The sequence below is a fragment of the Seriola dumerili genome, unplaced genomic scaffold (genome assembly GCF_002260705.1).
Source record: "Seriola dumerili isolate Sdu_G_001 unplaced genomic scaffold, Sdu_1.0 BDQW01000091.1, whole genome shotgun sequence".
Taxonomy (NCBI): domain Eukaryota; kingdom Metazoa; phylum Chordata; class Actinopteri; order Carangiformes; family Carangidae; genus Seriola; species Seriola dumerili.
In genome coordinates, this window is record NW_019174346.1 from 5,879,162 (window position 1) to 5,898,719 (window position 19,558).

Consider the following 19,558-nt stretch of genomic DNA (forward strand, 5'->3'; position numbering starts at 1 on the left):
TTGAAATGGTTCCATAAAGAGGGAACAGCTGATAGGTCTCACTACTCGTGGCAGAGGTACTGAAATTGCTCATTTCCACCATTCCTAACCAATGTGACATAATTTGCTCTGACCTAACAGCTTGACATGGTGCTATTCTGACACAGGTCAGTGCAGTTGGTATGGATTCCTTTGCAAGGGTCAAGCTGTATATGTTTCAAGAAAGTGTCCTGCAAGGCTTTGCACTAATGCTCACATCCTCTGACAAACTCAGAGGGATAAGAAGACAGAAATTGTTCAAATTCAACACTCAGAAAAATCAGGATTGTGAAAGGACATGGTGCACACAAAAACACAGCAAAACATTCACTCAAAACTCAAAAATCTTTAAAACTGTAAAACTTTCAAACCTATAATTTTATCATAACAATACAATCGACCCGTCCTCATTTAACAAACATCCAAGCTGTAATGGGAGAATATTTCTGTGGCCTGAGTTGTATTTCAGTATCTTGTGAAGCTTGAGTAACTTGGTGATCAACACTGGAAAAAGACACATGCATCATGTCACCATCCTGTTGCATAACTGTTCTAAACTGGAATCATTTAATTGCTTTGGGTGAAATATCAGCAGGTAGCCACAGTATCTGGTGTCTCATATGTAGATGAAAAAACTTCCTTCTGGAAAATACAAATTATCCAAACCTATTGCGAGTCTTACTTACATATAAACCAGAAATGCAATTAATATGTTGAGTTTTATCCCATGCAAAATCTAGGTATTTACAGTATGCTTCAACAACATACTTATAAAACGTATGTAATATATATAGTTATATAAAACTATATAAAATGTGTTGTATGCTGCATGAGGAACAGTGGAAGATTGGTAAATGGAGTGATAGTAGAAACCTGCACAGAGACTAATTTGGTAACCTCCCACTCGGAGGACAGGCAGCAGACAGCTGTGTAACAGGAGACGCTGTTTCAATTCAGGGCAAGGGCACTGTGACCAGCCGACACTCCTCTCGCCTACGTCTCCAGACTTTGGCAGCGGCAGAAGCTCAAGAAAGTGATTGGCAAAATACATTTGAGTAGAGACAGAGAATATATGTATATGCAAAGAGGGAAGAAGGTCTGAAGTGTACTGAAGTGTGTTGGCAGGGTTGGGTTGGATATCTGTGGGGGAGGAGGGATGAGTGCTCTACGTGCTGGTTGTACAGTCAGTGGGTGGTAATGATATAGAGGACTGGATGGAGCAGGTGTAAGCCAGTCAGCTGCCAGTCACAGTTGGCTGGGACATCCCTCAGACTGCTCATTGGGTTGCCCCCCCCCCCCCCCGTCCCCCCACACCCGCCCCCCGCCCCCCGGATGCACCTTCAATATTTCAGCTCAACCCACCTTTATTCATGTGTTATGACAACATCAATAGTGTCATCATTAAGTATCTCTTCAATGCAGATACATTTAGATTTGGGCACAGGAAAAATAGTGGGCAATGCAGTGGTTAGCAGTGTCACCTCACAGCAAGAAGGTTCTGGGTTCAAACCTGCTGACTGGCTGGGGCCTCTGTGTGGAGCTTGCATGATTGCCCCATGCATGTGTGGGTTTCCTCCGAGACTCCCACAGTCCAAAGACTAAATTAATTGGAGGCTCTAAAATGCCCATAGGTGCGAATAGTTGTTTGTCTCCATATGTCAGTCCTGTCATATGTCAGACTGGACTTGACTGGATTGGATTTAACCCTGCCTCTCACCCAACATCAGCTGGGATTGGCTCCAGCCCTCCACAACCCTCAAAGGATAAACGGTATACCTAATGGATGATGGGAAACTAGTGTGGTGCCCTGAAAAAATGGGGTTAATGTAGCTTGTCTAGAAATTCATGCATTCAAATTCATTGATATGGATTCCTGTGGGGTAAACACGGGTTGAGAACCTGTTTTTCTGTATTTTACATTACCAGTCTAAATGAGTCTATAATTAAATAATTTAATGTTAATTATGTAGATATAGCTTTAGTCTTTCGTTTATCTCTGTAACAGGCCTGTCAATTAATTTGAGAGCGTTTGGGTTTGCAGCAGCTTCCAAACCTCAGTTTTGAATATTAGTAGAGGGGGGGGTACTTTTTAAATTTGAATTACAGATTGAGGTTTTAAAATAATAAGGCCCAGCTTGACTGGAAACCATCAACCAAGGCAAAAACAAAATCCCTGACAACACTGCAACTTACAAATCTCTTTCAATTCTTCCAGACAACTTTATTAAAATGATGCAGAAAGCAGTTGCAGAGCATAAGCATTGGTAAAATAGTGCAAGACATTTGAGAGAGCACAGTATTAAAGATGGGAGCTAATGAGGCTAATGTGTCAAAGATGGCATTGCCTTTCATCCTAAACATTCCATCTGACAGTCAGTATTCCTATCAAGGATTTGATGTCTGATAACTGGCATATCAATTAGCCATCACTGAGAGATGGCTGGTCTGAGATAGTTTCCTTGGTAGGTCAACATATGGGGGGTGAACATAGCAACAACATCTCCACAACCTAAAGCTATCCAATACAAAAGAAATGTGCATTCATCTCTATGGTATTTTTTGATGGCATACAAAGCAACACCCCAAAAAGTGATATAAGTGATATAAGTCTGGTTATGCAGCCTCTTAAAATTACAAAATTCTACTTTTTCAAGAATATATGATGAAAAGGACAGAATTGTTTTTTCCCAAAGCATGGCATGTACTGTATATATCTTTTAAAAATACATAAGTGAAAGGATGAAGTGTGGGTACATCAATTTTCATGTATGCTGTATGTATGTTTTGTACTCAGAACTGTACATTTTCTTTTATCTTTTAGGTGTTTGGGTAGGTATGAGAAATTGGTTCCATGTTTGGAAATAGGCATTATTTTATTTTTAATTTTTTCTAATTTACAGTATAGATTACAGTATAAACCTGCAAGTCATAAAATAAAAATCTTCACGCTATTCTGGTTTTGTCATTTGAAGCCTCGCTAATGGCTCTGTGATGCTCTGCGAGGTACAGTGGTGCTTTAAGCTAAATGCTAACATTAGCATGCTAACATGTGCACAGTGAATGTTTGCATGCTGATATTTGCTAATTAGCACAAAACAAAGTACAACTGAAGCTGATGCAGTTTTACACGTGCTTGGTCAGAGTCATGGTCAAAGTATTGGACAGACTGAAATTTTGACCAGATGGTGGGCCATTATTCAAGGTTAAGAGATCACAAAAATTACTACAAATTATCCAGGGGTACATTTATGTGTGTACCAAATTTTATGGCAATCCATCCAATAGTTCTTGGGTTCAGGTAAAATCACAAAAGTCAACATAATGGTGGTAGAGGAAAAGTCAACGGTTCACCTGGGACCGTTAGTATCTGTATATAATTTCATGGCAATTCATATAGTAATCTAGTTAATTGAGATATTCTGGTCTGGACCAGAACGGTGGACCGACTGATCAACAGACCACTGCCATCCCAAGAGCAACAATTGTAACCTGACAAGCTGCCGCTGCTGATTATATCAAGTCATGGTGCAAAATTTCCCTGTCTTTAGGGGGCGTTACTTGTTGTTAAGGATCAAACCTTTAACATTTTATTTTAGGAAATTCAGCATTCCCTTGATCCAGAAAGCAGTCAGAGAAAAATCTGACTACGATCTGATGGATAAAATGCTTCTTTGGACAACATAGAAGCATTTGGTGCTCTGTGAGATGTACAGTTTGCCCTTGTTGAATTGTTGCTTTATTATTTGTGTTTATGAGTACACACATGTGTATGTTTGTGTATATGCATGTGTAAATGCATGTACATGTGTGCATGTGTATGTGTATTTATATATATATATATATATATATATATACACACATGTATATATATACTGTATATATATATATATATATGTATATTGTGTATATTTCATTATTCATTTATACATTGTCTATCTTGTTTGTGCTTCTAAATGTTTTTATTTGCTCTGTAAAGTGCCTGTGGGTGTCCTGAAAGGCGATTATAAATCAAATGTATTATTATTATTATTATTAACATTTCTACATGGCAGCCATATTTGATGAGTTAAAAAAATACCAACCTTTGCACCTGACACAAAGACTCCTGATCTCCATGGCATGTTTGGCAAAAGTAAAGCTCAGCTTTTTTCAGTTGCTTCAATTGCCCCCAACACACCCCTCATCCACCTTTGTGACCCCCTCCTCCCTTCCCCTCTTGGATACTCCTACCGTCCAACTGGTGCTATGTATGGGCCAAGGGTGGGTGAGGGGTGGTGAGGGTGCAGCTGCAGTACCCGTCTTGGATGACTGAGATGTAAATGCGTCTCTTTCACAACTGGTCAGAGTATCAGTAAAGAGGCTCTGGCCAATGAGGGCACAGTAGGCACTAAAATGGCCAAGCCAATGGCTGAGTGTTTGCCTGGTATATAAACAGGGAGCAGAGACCTCCAGAGTTGGGTGACCCCTATTTTGGCTGTGGTGAACAGGATCTGATCCCAAGGACTGTTACCTCTGTTCTTGTCTGGTGTGCAGGTAAAGAATTATCACAGCGATGATTAGTTTGTGGAGTTAGAAGAATGAGGAGCAGATATATGGAGACATATGTGGATTTGGAGAACCATCTAAACATTTAGAACGGCAAAGATTTAACTATTTTTGGCAGCTTTTTGTCCACGAAGAAATCAAAGGATAAATACACAACAATCATGGGATGTCTGAATCCATATGATGCATTATCTGCAAAAGGAGAGCTACTGGTATCAGAGGTCATTGAATTTTGTCAGATTATTTTCAGTTAAGGGAAAATGAGCACGAGTATGTTGTTTTAACATAGCAGTAGCAGCAATGGTGTTGCATTGTTAACTTGTATTAACATATATTCTTGCTCTCTGCTAATGGTTATCTCATTTGGACAGTTATTTATGCAGACAGGTGGTTCACAGTTTGATACATGTAAGAGATATTGCCTGAAGGCCCTGAATGTCCTGTAACTGATTTAAGAGTTACACTTTTAAGATGGATTTTTTAGCTTTAAGCTAACAAGATATTTGTTCTCAGCAAAGCGATTACTGCATCAAAAATGTGAATTTTATAAACCAATATGGTTTATTACCAAAATATCATACTGTAGTTCACTAAAGATCACGTTTCATGTGATGTAACAAGTGTGTTACTGCGTGCATCATTTTTTTATTACTCAGTTGAACAGCCTATCAAGGCAAACAAATTGAGAAAGGCAATACGTACATACCTATAGATAATTAGAAGTTAAGGGATCTTGCTAGATCATGGCAGATGGAGTGAAGGAAACCATCTGTAGCTTGTCAGTCAGGCACTCAGCATAGTGACAATTTTAAGTGATGCAGTAAGTGTTTGATCCTTTTGGTCGAGCGGTGATACAGAGTGATTCATGAGTGTTTTCTACAGGCAAATGTATGTAGAACATGACCAGCAAAGACTTTGTCATGTGTATTTCTGTGTCAACATGTAAACCGGAGTACTGGGGTTGTGTGCGTGCCAAGAGAGTTGAAATGTTGTGTATTTGCTGAAGACATTTTAAAGAAAGTGTTTACAGTCAGATGTGCTGATGCTATAAATACCCAGCCAACATGCGCTCCTCCCCCTTCTCTATTTCAAATGGACATTTGAGCTGTTGAGAATCGAGCGACACTTGTTACCAGGATTCCTCTGCTGACACCATTTAAACTCTGCAGCTGTCTTGCAGAATATCCTATATCTCCAAATGCTGAGGAAAAGTTGTGGATATTCAGATCAGCTTCACAGATGCTGTCAAATCAGGATGAACTGTTTTTTTATCAGCCTCATATTAAGTTTGTTTATCCTGTGTTTCCCTCTCTTTGCAGTGTTAGAAAGCAATCATGCCTTTCGGAAACACCCACAACAACTTCAAACTCAACTACAAAGTTGAGGAGGAGTTCCCTGACCTGTCCAAGCACAACAACCATATGGCCAAGGTCCTGACCAAGGAGCTGTATGGCAAGATGAGGGACAAGCAGACACCCAGTGGCTACACCTTGGATGATGTCATCCAGACTGGTGTTGACAACCCCGGTGAGGCCCAGAGAGACATTTCAATTTATGTTCATAAAATCATTCGGACACAGTTTTAGTTTTGGCTGTGAATAAAATCATGTAATTAAATACTCATTATCAGCATCACACTACACAGAAGCTCTCATCTTCTGACCCATTTTCTAATTCCTCCCTTCCTTCTTGCTCCCCGTCTTCAGGTCACCCCTTCATCATGACTGTTGGCTGCGTTGCTGGTGATGAGGAGTCCTATGAGGTCTTCAAGGGTCTGCTGGACCCCGTCATCTCCGACCGTCATGGTGGATACAAGGCCACTGACAAGCACAAGACCGACCTGAACTTCGAGAACCTGAAGGTGCAGTACTCAACAAAGAACAGAAAGTGCCTTGTTTCATTAAGTAAAGCTCCTCAGAAACTTAGAATAAATGAGAGAAAACTTACTGTCTAACTAATCGGATGATGATACTTAGTTCCTTAAATTTGTGGACTTGTCTTTGTAATCAAACTTCATAATTTTGTTTTCAGGGTGGTGATGATCTGGACCCCAACTATGTTCTGTCCAGCCGTGTTCGTACTGGCCGTAGCATCAAGGGATTCACCCTGCCCCCCCACAACAGCCGCGGCGAGCGCAGAGCTATTGAGAGGCTGTCCGTTGAGGGTAAGCCAGAAATAACATGGGCACATAAGGTTGGGCAGTAAGCTAATGCCAAACTATAGGTCTTTTCCTACAGAATGGAAACTGTCATTTAAGGATAAGAGGTGGAATATACACTAATGAACTCAACAAGGAAACACTCTGCTTGTTGGTTTTATGCTGAATCAGTGTAAATGGTCCCACTGCCTCAAAGTTCCTGTTGAAATCTGTACAATCACAGAATAATCGCCTAACACTACAACTATCTCTGCAGCTCTGACCAGCCTGGATGGTGAGTTCAAGGGAAAGTACTACCCCCTGAAGTCCATGACTGATGCCGAGCAGGAGCAGCTGATCAATGATCACTTCCTGTTTGACAAGCCTGTCTCTCCCCTGCTGACCTGCGCCGGTATGGCCCGTGACTGGCCCGATGGCAGAGGCATCATGTGAGTATGATGCCTTCTTGTCAGCAGTCGAACTGTGGAAACACTTTTCAAAACTGTGTGGTATTTACACTTTCATTATGTTTCTGTATTGCCTGTGTTTTATGTTGACGCTTTGCATCCATCTCCATCCAGGCACAACGACAACAAGACCTTCCTGGTCTGGGTGAACGAGGAGGATCACCTGCGTGTCATCTCCATGCAGAAGGGTGGCAACATGAGGGAGGTCTTCAAGCGCTTCTGCACTGGCCTGCAGAAGGTAACACATTGATAACAAGTCAACACATGATTTGACTTAGTGAAAGCAGTCTGCATTGCTGATGGATCTTTCTCTGACTCTCCTTCTTTCTTATCTGCCAGATTGAGGCCATCTTCAAGAAGCACAACCACGGCTTCATGTGGAACGAGCATCTCGGCTACATCCTGACCTGCCCCTCCAACCTGGGCACTGGCCTGCGTGGTGGTGTCCACGTCAAGCTGCCCAAGCTGAGCACACATGCCAAGTTCGATGAGATCCTCACCAGGCTGCGTCTGCAGAAGCGTGGCACAGGTATGCACACGCACACTCTCTAGCTTTTACACCTTTAGATCAGCCTGGTCGGTCCATGAACATCTCTGCAGAGACTCAACAGCATTCTGAGCTGTACTTCACTCCCTGTCCTCGGTCCTCTTTAGGTGGTGTGGACACTGCCTCCGTGGGAGGTGTGTTCGACATCTCCAACGCCGACCGTCTGGGCTCCTCCGAGGTGGAACAGGTCCAGCTGGTGGTTGATGGTGTCAAGCTCATGGTTGAGATGGAGAAGAAGCTGGAGAAGGGAGAGGCCATTGACAGCATGATCCCTGCCCAGAAGTAAAGCGGGACAATCTTATGTTTTTCTCGTGACCATTTATGTGCAATCAAGTCAGCTGACGGGCATGCAGAGGAAACAGCTGCTCACCAAGAGACTCTTGACTCTGCTCACCTCATTTTCCTCCTTCCAGCTTTTTTTTTTCTTTTCTCTGTCCTTCGTTCTTTTTTTTTTCACGTTCTCCTGAGTTGGTTGGTAACATCCTGGGATCAGCCTCCACTGAGCTGGGCTCGCCTGGCAGATGTGGCATCACCTACTTTTTGTTATGAAGAGTAACAATTATTGAAGCTGTGTATACTGTTCAATAAAAACGTGCCCCATGAAACAACTAAATGAAATATTTTGGTCTTTTTTTGTTGCAGCATGAGAAACTGGGTATCACAAAAGGTCAAAGCTATTAACTATATTGTGATGTTAGCAAATATAATCTCCACATACATATTAACACTCACCTTGTCAGATGATCAGAAAACCACTGACAAATATTCAGATAGTGTGCCATAACTATCAAAACAAGACACAGAAAAATGCCAACATCAGTGAATTTTATTAATCTTCAGCTCCATGTTCTCCTTTTATACCAGAATCACGCAATCTCAGTTTACAGTTTGTTTCTGAGGGGAGGAATTAAACAGTGGAGCAATGTAAAATTACTCATACAGGTCAAACTGTGTGTCATTCTGTCTCTTTTGCATATAACATCAACTGTTTCCAAAATCAGTTTTGAAATGACAGTGCATGTTAAATACTGAGCCCCCTGGGGTTGTAATACTGTACCATCCACCATCTGAACCAGACCAGTGACACACTGTCTCTGTGCAGGTACACAAGCATTTACTCAACACTCAGGTCAAAAAAAAACTCCATGTTTCACAGTAGTTTCCACCTTAAGACAATGTTCATCCTTCTTATGCGAGGAGTGAGTTGTTTTATACTAAGCTATTTGCTTTTCAGTCTGTTTCACGTCAATAGTTTCCACTGAAATGCTTTGCAAACAACCTGATTCATATTTGCAATCAGGAGACATTGACATAACGTTTCTATGGCTTGAATGCAACCCAGGGCTTTTGACATGTCAGGGACTCACTGTAAATTCAAGTTAAAATAGAACTGGCAATCAAAATTGCACAATTTATTCCCAATGTCCTTGCTGGATCTAAAACAATACTTCTCTTACACACTGTATGTTGTGGTACATTTCATGGCATATCTAAATACTTCTACGATCTCAGAAGCCCTCTTGAATGTACTGAACCTATCCTCTAGCAAACAAGGTGGAGTGAAGTCACTGTGCTTCACCCAAACCGTCCTGTTTGTTTTTGTGAAAGGGGGGAAGGACCTGGTGCTGCATCTAGCACCATTTTCTTTGTCTAAAAATTTACTGTGTCTGCATTTCACAAAGCTTCCAATCCTAGGTGTGCATCATGTTTCATTTTTTACCCTAAAACCCAAACTCTGAAGTCATGCAGGATTGCAGGTTGGTTTTGTTCCCCATTGTCACTGACAGAAACTGCTTTAAACTAGAATTACTTCCCTTGCTCTAGCTATAAATAAACCTTGAGCTCTAAGATATATACTATATTCATATATTTTATATACAGCCATCAACTGACTGATATAAATCCTGTTTTTTTTAATGATATTATTCTAAAAAATAAATAAAGTACCTGTGCAAATATCCACAAATTGAAGTGTTTCACATTTAAGACATTGGCGCCCTCCAGTGGCTAGTTCTGGGTATTACCTATACAGGTACACTGGAAGGAGCTGATTCAAGTCAAAGCAAAGTGCATTGAGGTCTATATTACCTAATGCTAATATACACCACAATGAGTAACGTCCAGGGAGAGGACAAGGACAGACTCCTGGTGCCCTTATTGGTTTCTGCTTCTCACCCTGAGGGGAAGGACAGGTCAAAACCAGCCTTCCCCAGTCGGGCTCGGTGAAACAGCACACACCAAACAGGACTGAGAAGATGCCATACATGGGTCTACGACGTGAGAGTGTGGATGATGGCGGAGTGTCTTCCTGTGAGAAAACAGGGACTCAAACAAAGAGCCGAGGAAAGCCAAACGCTCATTGTGACAATAGAAAAAAGTTGGTGGTACATATGTGTGTGGACAGGTCAGGATGGCATCCCTGTTAAATTTAGGGAGTTGGAGAGTTTATCATGGGTGGGGAAAGGAAATGGGGGTGGGGCAGGGGGATGTTTTGGGCCACTGTGAGCAAAGCCACAACTGAGAGATAGTATTAACAGTAAATTAGCAGCCAAACAACATGATCTCTGTAGCCTACGTAAATACCACAGTATGTTATTCACTAAAAACAGGGAGGGAGAATAGAAAGCTTTCTCAGTTTTTTTCAGTTTCTTTTTTTCTTTTTTTTTTTTTTTTTTTACATTAAATATGTACTGTATGAAGGCGCTGGGGGTTGTTCACTTTAAAGGCAACGGACTAAACAGAAGAAAATACCGTCCACACTGCCTTCATCGTGCCTTTTCCAGATCCAGAACACTCCCCCCCTGATCCCCACAGTCATCAACGATGGACAGACCAGTTTATATACTGCGTGCCACAACAAGAAGAGGGTGGACACTCGGAAGTGTGTGTTTCTCTATGTGTGTAAAGGTGAATGTGTAATCTGAGAGGTTTCACTGCTTGGCTGATCCACTTTTGGTGTTTCCCATCGACATACTGACGTGATGACTGAGGTGAGATCACATGGCACAAAATAGAACCAAAGAACTGCATTGCACTGAAAATACACCAGAATTACAGTGTCTCTTATTCTGTGGTGGGATGTTTTGGATGACATTTGTAGCTCAGCCTCGCTTTAATTGCCTTGAAAGATTTCAACGCTCTGGGGCTTTGAGTTAGACAGAGTTTCTCAGGTATGTGTCGCTGCTGCTGCTGTGCCTTCAGTGCGATGCTTTTGAAGAAAGGTAAGGGGATGAAACGAAGTGGGAAGGATGGAAAATCCAAATGCCGTTGACCAGCGCTGACAGGCAATGAATCCAACCAATCAGAGAGCAGCATGTAATGTGCATGTTGTCCTTGTGGGTACCTCAAGTCCATTTCATTCTCTGAAACAGCCAGTATAGGAAACTTATATGAAAATTATGGTATGGTAAGTTCTATAACCTTATAATACTTTAACCAAATCAGCTGTATTGATTTAATTTTGATATTCATGCAAGATGAATCTAAGAGTCTTCCTCTTTTTGATGCATGAAACCAAGAGGTTCATATCTCACTAAATTTTATCTACATTTTCATTTCTGCTCATCTCATGCAGAGAAGCTAATGTGATTGAGAGGCGACAACTCCAATAGTTCATCAAGTTCAAGATGTCACTGGCTCATTAGTGTCAGAGTCAGCCTCTGATTGTTTTTTGTGCTTCATGCCAGCCTCTGATTGGCTGCTTCAAAGGCCTGTCAACCCTGCTCCCACTGACCTTAATCCAGTGCAGTCATCAGTGCTGTATGTACACGAATCACAGCGATGCAACCCTCAGCGGCTGCTCGTCTTATCACTGATTCTGACCATCTCCGCGTTTGTGCCCGTTACTGTCCCCAGGTGATGAGAAGTCAGCAGATAATTCGTCGTGAGGAGAAAAAAAATGACCAGTGTATGTAACGGTGACATATAAAAGAACAATTTAAAAAAAGGACTGGCTTGTCAATGACGTCCAGTACACAAGAGATGATGCGTTTCTGTGGCGGTGAAAGTGACAGTGGGTAAAAACAATGATCAGAGCAATAAATAACAAAATAAAGAGTCATTATGGCTAGAGTAGCAATAAAAAATATTCAACTAGGTTCCGTCTGATCCAGGTCCAGTGGGTGCAGTAGCTCAGTGAAGACGTTGGCTGAGCTTGGTGGGGTGATTGGGTGGAGAGGGGGTGCCTCAGTCTATGTGACTTTACGGGTCAGGTGTGTGTGTGCATCTGTGTGTGTATGTGTGTGTGTGTTTGCGCAAGGTGGGGGTAGTCATGAAAGAGACAGAAGGAGAAGTCTATTCTCTCGGGTCCAGCCCCTCCATTTTTTTTTTCTTCAATTATTTCCACCCCTCTCTGTTTGCACACACACACACATCAACACTCACTCACACAAAAACACACACTCGTACGCAAACACACCCTCTGTTCAAAGTTCAAGGTCCTTAGAGATTTGGGTGGCAATGTCCCGAAAAGCTAGCGGTGCCCCCCAGAGTCGCGTGTAGCGCACCCCATTAGAAGTCTCGGAGTTGCCCGTGGAAAGATGGCACACCTCGGCCTCGAAAGCCACGCGGCCCCCTGCCACGCCGTGGGTACAGGAGAGCAGAAAGGGGCCGGCATGGTGGACCTGGCAGCCACACCCGAGCGCCGCCTCCCGCAGAGCCAGTACCACCTCTGCAGGGTCCCGCCGCCCACCACCTCTCAGATCCCAGCCACGTCCGACGGCCCGGGGCTCGGGCGCTTTTTGATACCCAGGTAAATGGCAACTAGGGAAAAGGCAGGAAAAGCAGAAAAATTCGTTGAACCATAGCTCAGACTACTGGTCTCATAATCCAGTTCATAAGTGCAGTCAATGCAACTGCAACACATGTACTGACCTTGTGACCGCAAATCTCCTGATTCCCTCAGATTCATTTGTGACCCTGTAAGACAAACGGGCAGCGTTGGAGGTAATCCACTGTATTACAATGACCAACGCACAACTCTCAGATGAGATGGCATTCAGCAGTGGATATTATACAGTAAGACCAAGCAAGCATCAACAACAAGAAGCACGTGATGTGTAGAACAGTGTGCCCCATCCCCCACTTACAGGAATGCACTTTCCCGTTTTTTCAGTTACAACTTTTACAGCATGCAGATATAATGCAATCCTTTGACTTTTAATCATGTTTGTGTGTGGTACAACACAATCCCATCCATCGTTCCCGACAACATGTGAGATAAACATACAATGAGTTTTATCCCATCAACCACAAATACAAAATGAAAACATAAAACACCATTTCTAAGGGTATGTTCAGGGTGAAAATACAGTAAAAGACTAGTCAATCTCTGCTGACAATGACACACTGATCCTGAAACTGAAGGCTAAAAACAAAAGTCAAATGAACTTTTCCTTGATTGCAACCATGCTTGAAACCAAGTGTGTGAGACCTCGACGATATCAAGATGATTAACAAGTCATGCAGACAAGCAATAATTCATAAATAGAGATAGCAGGCATTCATGGACTGGAGCAAATTCCCGCATGACCAGGCAGACAGATGGGGCAGAACAGGTAGACAAAAAAGAAGCGAGACATGGGAACTTACTAACTGTTTTTGATCCTTGTGGAAGAGTACAACCCGAGACTGATTTGTTTGAGCCCTGGCGCTTGGACGGGTCAAGGTTGACCCTGATGCCATGACAGGGGAAAGCAGAACAAGATAAAGATGGAGAATACAGGGTAAGAGCAAGGGGTTGGGTGGGGGTGGGGAGTTGGGGTTGGGGGGTAAGAGAGAAGATAATTGAATCACAGGAGAGCAAGTGGTGAAAAAGAGCGCAGCGCAGGAGCTGATTGGCAAGGATAAAGCTGAGGTTTGATAAGATTAGACATGTGTGATTATGACGACTGGGAGGGAGAGGGGAGCAGAGGATAATCCAGGGCCACAGAAGGGCTTGCCAAAAGGCCTGGGTGAATAAAATGTTCTGATAAGCATGGATCCACACTCTGCTCTGCCCAGGCTGATAGGCAGAACTTCACAACAACAAAGCAACAGTCATTTCATATATCTGATGGGATTTTAAGTGAATCTTACACTATCCCCGATGGCAAACCAAGCCTCAAATGCTAAATTGTGAAAATTAGAGGCTACTAAAAATAAAGAATGCATCAGAGCCCTGGTGTCCCTTGGACCATGTAAGAGCATGTGGGAACCAGTAATAAAATGGAAGCTACGCAGAGTGTACAGAGGTAGGAAGAATTGTAGCAACTGATAATATCTTGTCCAAAGGAAAGAAAATTTGGAGGTTGGGGGTCAAACAGATTGAGAAATATAACTAAAAACCTTTAAATTCCAGCCACGACACTATAACTTAAACTCATGACATCTGTAGTTAAGGGAATAGTTTGACTATGGAAACTGGAAAATATTACTCATTCTTACCGGGAGTTACATAAGAAGATAAATACCACTGTCATGTCTAAATATGAAGCTGCATCAAAGAGGATGTTAACTTAGCCACAACAAAATTTATCCGGCCCATACTTTGGCGACATGCTTGTTTTCTTCTCGCCCAGTATACGCCCAGTTCCATGGATCTGAATCTGAATCTATATACAGCATGAATGTAAGAAGCTACTTCCACATCTGGACCAATTGTGAACGCACACACAGAAAATCTTCCAGCTGTCAGTCAATACCGGTGGATAGCAGCCAGACTCTGCCCAGATGCGGAAGTATATGGGCCAGACTTGGGCCGAGGACCCAGGCATATATTGGGCCAGAAATTTAATTTGGAATCTGATTGGAACCAGCAGGAAACAGCCAGCCTGGCTCTATCCAAAGTGCACAGATGTGATAGTGGTATTGATCTTCGTATCTAAACATAGTGAAATCTTGTCTAAATGAAATGAAGTTCCCTGCTAAATAGACTCAAAGCGTAAAAAAATAAACAAATAAACGTATTAATAATTAAGTAGTTCAGTAAATAGCCAACAGGAGACTGCTAGCTTAGCGTAAAGCACATAATCCTGTAAAACTACAGCTTGTCCTTTTACGCTTTGGTTTCTTTCTTTCTGCATTAAAGAAAAAAACCTCCAGTCTTTACGCTGTGTGTTTCTGGTGTTTAGAGTGCGCTGTTCACAAACATGACCTGGGCCTGCCGATGTGATATGTGATATGAAGTGTACATCTACCTGCGAGTGAGTTTCGAGGTCAGCTTGGTGAAGAGGTTGGAGGTTGCCCTGGTGCGGGCGTGGGGCAGGGGGCTGGCATCATGGTGGGACAGAGTGGGTGATGTGGGTGGGGCTGAGTAAACTGGGGGCCCACGGTCCCTCAGCTGTCCCCCATGAAAGGTGCTGCGAATTGTGGAGCCTCGGGTCAGGCGGCATCGATCCGAAGAAGAAGAGGAGGAGGCAGCTCCGGCCCCGGCAATACTGAGCGTGGAGGGAGAAGCTGCAGGCATGCGGTGGCCCAAGGAGCTGCAGAGAAGAAGAGAAATGATTTTGTCTTAAGTTAGCAATGAGCAAACCACTTCTATTCATCATTTCATTTGATAAAAATCCTTCAGCATCAAGTAAAAAATCTGGGGGGAGTGAATGAATCAGGCCTCTGTAGCCTGCTCCTCATATCTGCATGTGGCTGAAGGATCAAGGCTACATTAGCCGCTACTAGCATAACTGTGAGCGGTTGAGTTGCATTGTAGGTAATGTAGGCACCCCATTTTGAAAAGGATGAAGTGTGGAATAAAAACGACATTATCTCTTGGTTTGTGGCATCGATAGATAGATAGATAGATAGATAGATAGATAGATAGATAGATAGATAGATAGATAGACAGATAGATAGATACTTTATTTATCCCCTAGGGGAAATTCATGTGTCCATTAGATCATTGTTGATAATAATAATAACAGTTTATTATAAATAAACAATAATAATTAAATTAGTCCACTTCCTTTGTCTGAGATGTTGTATTATTATAAATATTTAAATATTTGACCATATTTCCATCTAGATTTACCTTTATTCAAACAAAAACATTTCAAATATACTCAGTACTGTACATTTTTTTCATTTTTTCAGTTAGACCCTGTTTTCAACTGTTCCTACAACACATTTGAAATCCAATCACTGATCACATACCAGTATACAAAACAGCTACAATCTCTATTCAGCACAATATCTGGCCTGTAGCTATATGCCTTTGTTGGCTCATCACACAAACACTTCTGTCACTTTTGAGGACATTACATGGCCTTGCATTCATTTCCTGGAGACTTACCCTAACCCTAACCATAACCACTGAACCAAAGGTTGGCTTTCTCCAAACACACACACACACACACACACACACACACACAGACACACACACACACACACACACACACACGCACACACACACACGTGCCTACCTGTCACGATTTTTGTCTTTACAGTATGTTAACATTTCACCATAGATCCACATGATTTGTGCTGGTACACTCGCTTGAAGTATAACATGCTATCTATGAAAAATCTGAACTACTATAAATATTGAAACCTTCAACACTAAGTGTTACCTGTTGTCTTTGCCATTCTGCAGGAGAGAGTGTCTGTCAGCGCCTGAGCGGTCTGTGCACACGTATGTATTCCGGCGTGTCATGGCGCTTCCAGGGATGTTATTCTACAGAGAGAAGAATAAGGTGAGAGGAAGATGTTGAGTCATTTTGGCATTCAGTGCAGAGAAATCCACATTATTCTAGTGTCACATTCACCACACTCAAGCACTATGTCTCAGAATATTTAAAAAGTGATATTAGCAATGTTACTATATTCTGCATCTGTATCTATTTCTGTTTAATCCACAATAGTATCTTTACATGGGTCTGTACGAGGAGTGGATGGGATCTACAGAAGAAATCATCTAGACTCTTTCATTTTCTGTTTATTCATTTTCTACTGCCAATTACACTTCTCATACATACATGTATATGTGTAACTTATCATGAAATATACAAAATTACATTTCAATGTTTTAAACATGAATCAAATAATAAAGCACGACTTGTATTTGAACCCTAAGTTAAAAATATATGAGAAATATTTAACAATGGCAAAATACAAGTCTGAACTGCATGATTTTTTTGACAAAAACTGGAGGTTGTGAATGTAATGGGAGGAAGCCCAGGTGAATATTAAGTTAGTATGAACTGACTGTGATGAGAAAATGAGAAAGAGATAAAAAAAAGTGAGCTCACTGGGCCATATGACATAGCTTAAAAATGAGCATGTCAATGCATCAGTTAGCTCATGGGAAAAATGAAAAAAATGAAAAAATAAGAAAGCTAATGACAAAAATCTTAAAAGCTCCATTTGCCATTTCAGTGCATTTCTGTGATGATCCCTCACTTGAGCTTGTCAGAGTCTGTCTGCTGTCAAGTGTCATGCTTCAATATCTGATTATGAGGAGAAAATAACACACATGCAACATCTGCCACGTTTTATCCTGCACCGCACAACACATCTGGTGAAACGGTGAGGATGAACCTCTTTGGATGTCTGACAGCTGAACTTTAAACTATCTACACCCCTGTGTTTTTGTTTATATTCTGGCAAATCTGTATAATGGAAGGTCCTGCTGCCTTTGTCTGACAGTTCCTATTCACACTGTACAGGCAACAGCCAGTTGGATAACTTTGATACTGAAGAAAGACTGAATCTGAGGACGATGAGCAAAGATCTGTATTTATTCTCGCTGTACATTGGATTATGATTTCACTGCTGATTACACTGTGGTTATAAAGTCTGTGTGTTTCAGTTATGACTCCTGAGAATAAGTGGTATGATGTTGGTGGCAAACTGTGTCAGGGTTGACACCAAAGCCAAATTTCTGCAGCTTAGTTGTTTCAAAGCTCAGGGGCCCTGGTGGCCTGGGCCCCTTAAGTTTAATGCCAACAGAATCATCAATCAACATCATTTGAAAGACACTGTCTCTTCCCTACTTAAGAAGGAAATGTGTCACTTACTGTGGTGGCAGTCATGTCTTTGCGGCGGTCTGGGATCTCAGACTTGTTGGGGTTGTTGGCACTGCTGACCATTGGGCTGGAGGGAGGGAGGCTGTGGCTCCCCATCACGCTGCAACTGGCCTTACGTGAAGGCATTCGTCCCTCCCGCAGCTCCCGGTCGCCCGTGCTGGTTGGGCTCCGTTTGGGGTGCATGACGGGCATGGAAGGCCCACCTTTGTTGTGGAGGACAGCAGAGCACAGACACACAGAGACTCATATAAGGAGTATTCTGCAAAAACAATGAATTATGCAAGATGGAAGTGGTTATATGTAACATTCAGAAAACCCTTGCTATTAACTCTAACCCTGGTGGCTATTAAGTGAACTGCAGTCAGCATCCTGTTGCTTGTGCTCGTGCTCACACTCCATAGGTAGGTACGAGTGAGGGAGGGAATCGGCCAAAACAGTGATGTGTTGGTCAGCCTGGGAAAGAAACTCAGCCCTGTATGGCCTTTGGATAGTGCCAATTCAAGGATTCCCAGGAGGAGAAGTAGGATCAGTCTATCTTTCTTTCACTCCTACACCATGTGGAGTTGCATTAGCAGCATGATGCCCTGGACTTATTCGCTGGAACATGCCCGTGGTGTACTCTCATGTGCACCCTGAATGACAGGCGCACAGACAGGGACAATCATAGATTTTCTGACAGTCCACCGAGGCAGCATCCCACCAGGATTTATCCCAGCAGATGGCCAGTCCGACTATAAGACTGAACATGATTGACCAGCATCACACTGATAGATGATGTAGCTAAAGTTACAATGTTATCATAGTTTAATTATAAATTATATTTTAGACCACATTTAACTAAAACAAAGTATGGAGAGGTAGTTTGTCTAATGTCTAACAGGATGTATAAAGCTTAATATCATTATCAGCTGATGTTGACCCTAGTTTTCCCCCTGACGTCGGTCATATTTGATCAGATGGGATGCACTAGATGACATGTTTACATGAAGTTTGTATTGGAGTCTGTGTTGTGCTGGGAGCCGGTCATTTGTTAGTGGATTCGATTTCTAAGCTAATATTAGCTAGTGTTGCACATTGTTGGTGCTGTAGGAGAGTGGGAGAGAGGCATTGAGGCAAGGCACTCGGCAGCGGGCACAAATGTCACTGCAACCCGTTCACACACTGGTGATAAAACACGATTGATACATTTATATTGTTTCACATTCTGAAGTTTTCATTACAAATCATTAAAGCAAGTTAAAGCAATATTATCAGTTGTTTGAATTGCAGACAGTATAAGAAGCACTATTTATTTAAGATGAAAACTGCATGGATTTGCTGTAGCTCTGATAGAATTTTATTCCTTATCCGTAACTGTAACGCCTGAAGAATGAAGAAGTTAGAGAAGAGACTCACAGAAGTCACTGTGTCGTCGCTGCCTGTGGTAAGTGGAGGCACTGCGCTGGGTCTTGCTATGTGAGGAGGAGGTGGAAGAGGAAGAGGAGCCAGTGGCTGAGGAGTGCTTGTTGGTCCCGTTGGTGATGGGGCTGGGTCGTACCCTCGCCAGGGACAGGCTACTAGCTGTGCGAGCCTCACTGCCTTCCTGTAATGTTATAGTCATATTGGATAGAGAACTGTGAGCCAATATGACGCTTGATAAGCTGAGTAGCATAAAGAGAAGGATGAATGAGTCTCTGATAAGCGGGGTTGGGTATCGAACCTTGGGGCTTTTTGAGAATTGACCAAAATTTGACTATGGCATTGAGTTTCAAAAACTGTCAAGCACCAAAATTGGTATTAAGTTGGTATTAAATGTTTGGTCACATTCCCTGCAGCTCCTGATTTAGCCTAGAGATCATAGCCAGATAAC

The 19,558-nt window shown here is 42.3% G+C and overlaps 2 protein-coding genes across 3 annotated transcripts in view; one reads left to right on the plus strand and one right to left on the minus strand.

Moving 5' to 3' along the window:
- Positions 1 to 4,461: 4,461 nt before the first annotated feature.
- LOC111222197 (creatine kinase M-type) lies at positions 4,462 to 8,321 on the plus strand. Its single transcript, XM_022745817.1, has 8 exons — positions 4,462 to 4,551; positions 5,883 to 6,090; positions 6,270 to 6,424; positions 6,595 to 6,727; positions 6,978 to 7,149; positions 7,282 to 7,405; positions 7,507 to 7,696; positions 7,822 to 8,321. Exons 2-8 carry the CDS (start codon positions 5,898 to 5,900, stop codon positions 7,998 to 8,000), a joined length of 1,146 nt encoding a protein of 381 aa, XP_022601538.1. The 5' UTR covers positions 4,462 to 4,551; positions 5,883 to 5,897; the 3' UTR covers positions 8,001 to 8,321.
- Positions 8,322 to 10,423: 2,102 nt separating this feature from the next.
- LOC111222210 (MAP/microtubule affinity-regulating kinase 4-like) overlaps positions 10,424 to 19,558 on the minus strand; it is a 28,328-nt gene continuing 19,193 nt past the window's right edge. Inside the window, exons 12-18 of one of the 2 annotated variants that reach the window (XM_022745838.1) lie at positions 19,105 to 19,291; positions 17,701 to 17,912; positions 16,255 to 16,358; positions 14,890 to 15,174; positions 13,304 to 13,386; positions 12,587 to 12,631; positions 12,327 to 12,475 (exon numbers count right to left, since the gene is read on the minus strand). In XM_022745838.1, the coding sequence (XP_022601559.1) occupies positions 12,411 to 12,475; positions 12,587 to 12,631; positions 13,304 to 13,386; positions 14,890 to 15,174; positions 16,255 to 16,358; positions 17,701 to 17,912; positions 19,105 to 19,291 (981 nt within the window). In that variant the 3' untranslated portion in view covers positions 12,327 to 12,410. Of the gene's footprint in view, positions 12,476 to 12,586; positions 12,632 to 13,303; positions 13,387 to 14,889; positions 15,175 to 16,254; positions 16,359 to 17,700; positions 17,913 to 19,104; positions 19,292 to 19,558 lie in introns of both variants that reach the window. The other variant, XM_022745839.1, reaches the window with a different exon arrangement.